Source organism: Orycteropus afer, unplaced genomic scaffold (assembly GCF_000298275.1).
Source record: "Orycteropus afer afer isolate SDZICR_OR568_19922 unplaced genomic scaffold, OryAfe1.0 scaffold00336, whole genome shotgun sequence".
NCBI classification, from domain to species: domain Eukaryota; kingdom Metazoa; phylum Chordata; class Mammalia; order Tubulidentata; family Orycteropodidae; genus Orycteropus; species Orycteropus afer.
This window is the reverse complement of record NW_006921923.1, coordinates 3,256,431-3,257,907: the sequence shown is the minus strand read 5'-3', so window position 1 is coordinate 3,257,907 and position 1,477 is coordinate 3,256,431. Positions and strand designations below refer to the sequence as shown.

At 38.3% G+C, this 1,477-nt stretch overlaps 1 protein-coding gene across 1 annotated transcript in view; it reads right to left on the bottom strand.

Moving 5' to 3' along the window:
• COL4A5 (collagen type IV alpha 5 chain) overlaps positions 1–1,477 on the bottom strand; it is a 439,164-nt gene that overhangs the window by 206,296 nt on the left and 231,391 nt on the right. Inside the window, exon 17 of the mRNA XM_007952435.2 lies at positions 920–961. Coding sequence (XP_007950626.1) covers positions 920–961 — 42 coding nt within the window. The remainder of the gene's footprint in view (positions 1–919; positions 962–1,477) is intronic.

Genomic DNA, 1,477 nt, shown 5'->3' with positions numbered 1-1,477 from the left:
GCGGTTCAAACCCACCAGCCACTCCTCGGAAGGAAGGTTGGGCAATCCTACTTCCGTAGTGATACTGCCTCGGAAACCCAAGGAGGGGTCGCTATCCGACTCGACGGCACATAACAACAACAACAACAACAAATCTCACTATAGACACCTAAGAGTCTATAAGTAGACAAAAAGTATTACATATATGTTACCAAATGTCCAAACATATAGAATAGGTTTTCTGGTACTCTCTCCTCTGTGGCTTCAAAGCAGTCTAAAATCAAGAGTCTAACCACATTTCAACCAAAGAAAAACCAGTATGTTTAACTTCAGTAATAATGTTTTATTTTTAATGAGACTGGAAATATCATTGAAAGTTAAATTTCATGGTGAATACAAATATGAGAGAAAATCTGTAACCCCCCAATTTATTTTTGCTTGGAGAAGTTTCCTACAATTTTTATAAAGAGCCCCTAGAAAGCACACACTCAGGAAAGAAAGAGGTGTGAATCAGACAATTACAAATTGAGAAAACCTATTAGGACCAAATCCATCTTTTTCCTGAGCTCTGCAGGGGAAAGGACCAATCCCCAGTTCCCCAACAGTTTCTTTTTTTTGAACCTTTGTAAGCAACACTTGCACCACCTGCTGGTTCCTTGAGAAATGATTTTGGCAATCACTGACGCAAAACAACTCAATGCCATAATTTTGTATCTCTACTATTAAGAAATAACACATAAGCAAAACAACACAAATATCTTAAGGTCACCAACACTGAAGTTTTTAGATGTAAACACTTCTGAAGCAGTAAAAGTTCAGCCAAGTGATTTCTGATAATGATTTGAAATTTTAAGTCCTTTGAAGAACATCTAATTAAGGTATAAACATGATAAAGCATAAATAAATTAAATAAATGAAGATTTTTAAAAAAACAACTTACAAGTCCAGGAGGCCCAGGTGGGCCAATGTCACCTTTTTGGCCCTGTTCAATAAAATTTTAATATAGATTAGTAAAAATCACAGGAAAACATAAATTTTCTCATGAACATAAGATATAATTACGTTTTATGTTGTTGTTGTTGTTGTTATGTGCTGTCGAGTCGGACCCGACTCATAGCGACTCCTCCTTGGGTTGCCCAGGCAGTATCACTATGGAAGTAGATTGCCCCATCTTCCTTCGGAGGAGTGGCTGGTGGGTTTGAACCACCAGCCTTTTGGTTAGCAGTCAAGTGCCTTAGGTACTATGCTACCAGAGCCCAGAAATGCATAATAAATGCCCCAAATGAGAAATACAATATGAAGTAACGTAATAATACTGGACTTAGTCTAGGAAGACCTGTGATGTTTCAGATTTACCAGCTATGAGATTTTGATGAAATCAATTAATCTCTCTCTACCTTATATGTTGTTGTTGTTATGTGCCGTTGAGTCGGCCCCGACTCATAGCGACCCCTCCTTGGGTTTCCGAGGCAGTATCACTACAGAAGTAGGATTGCCC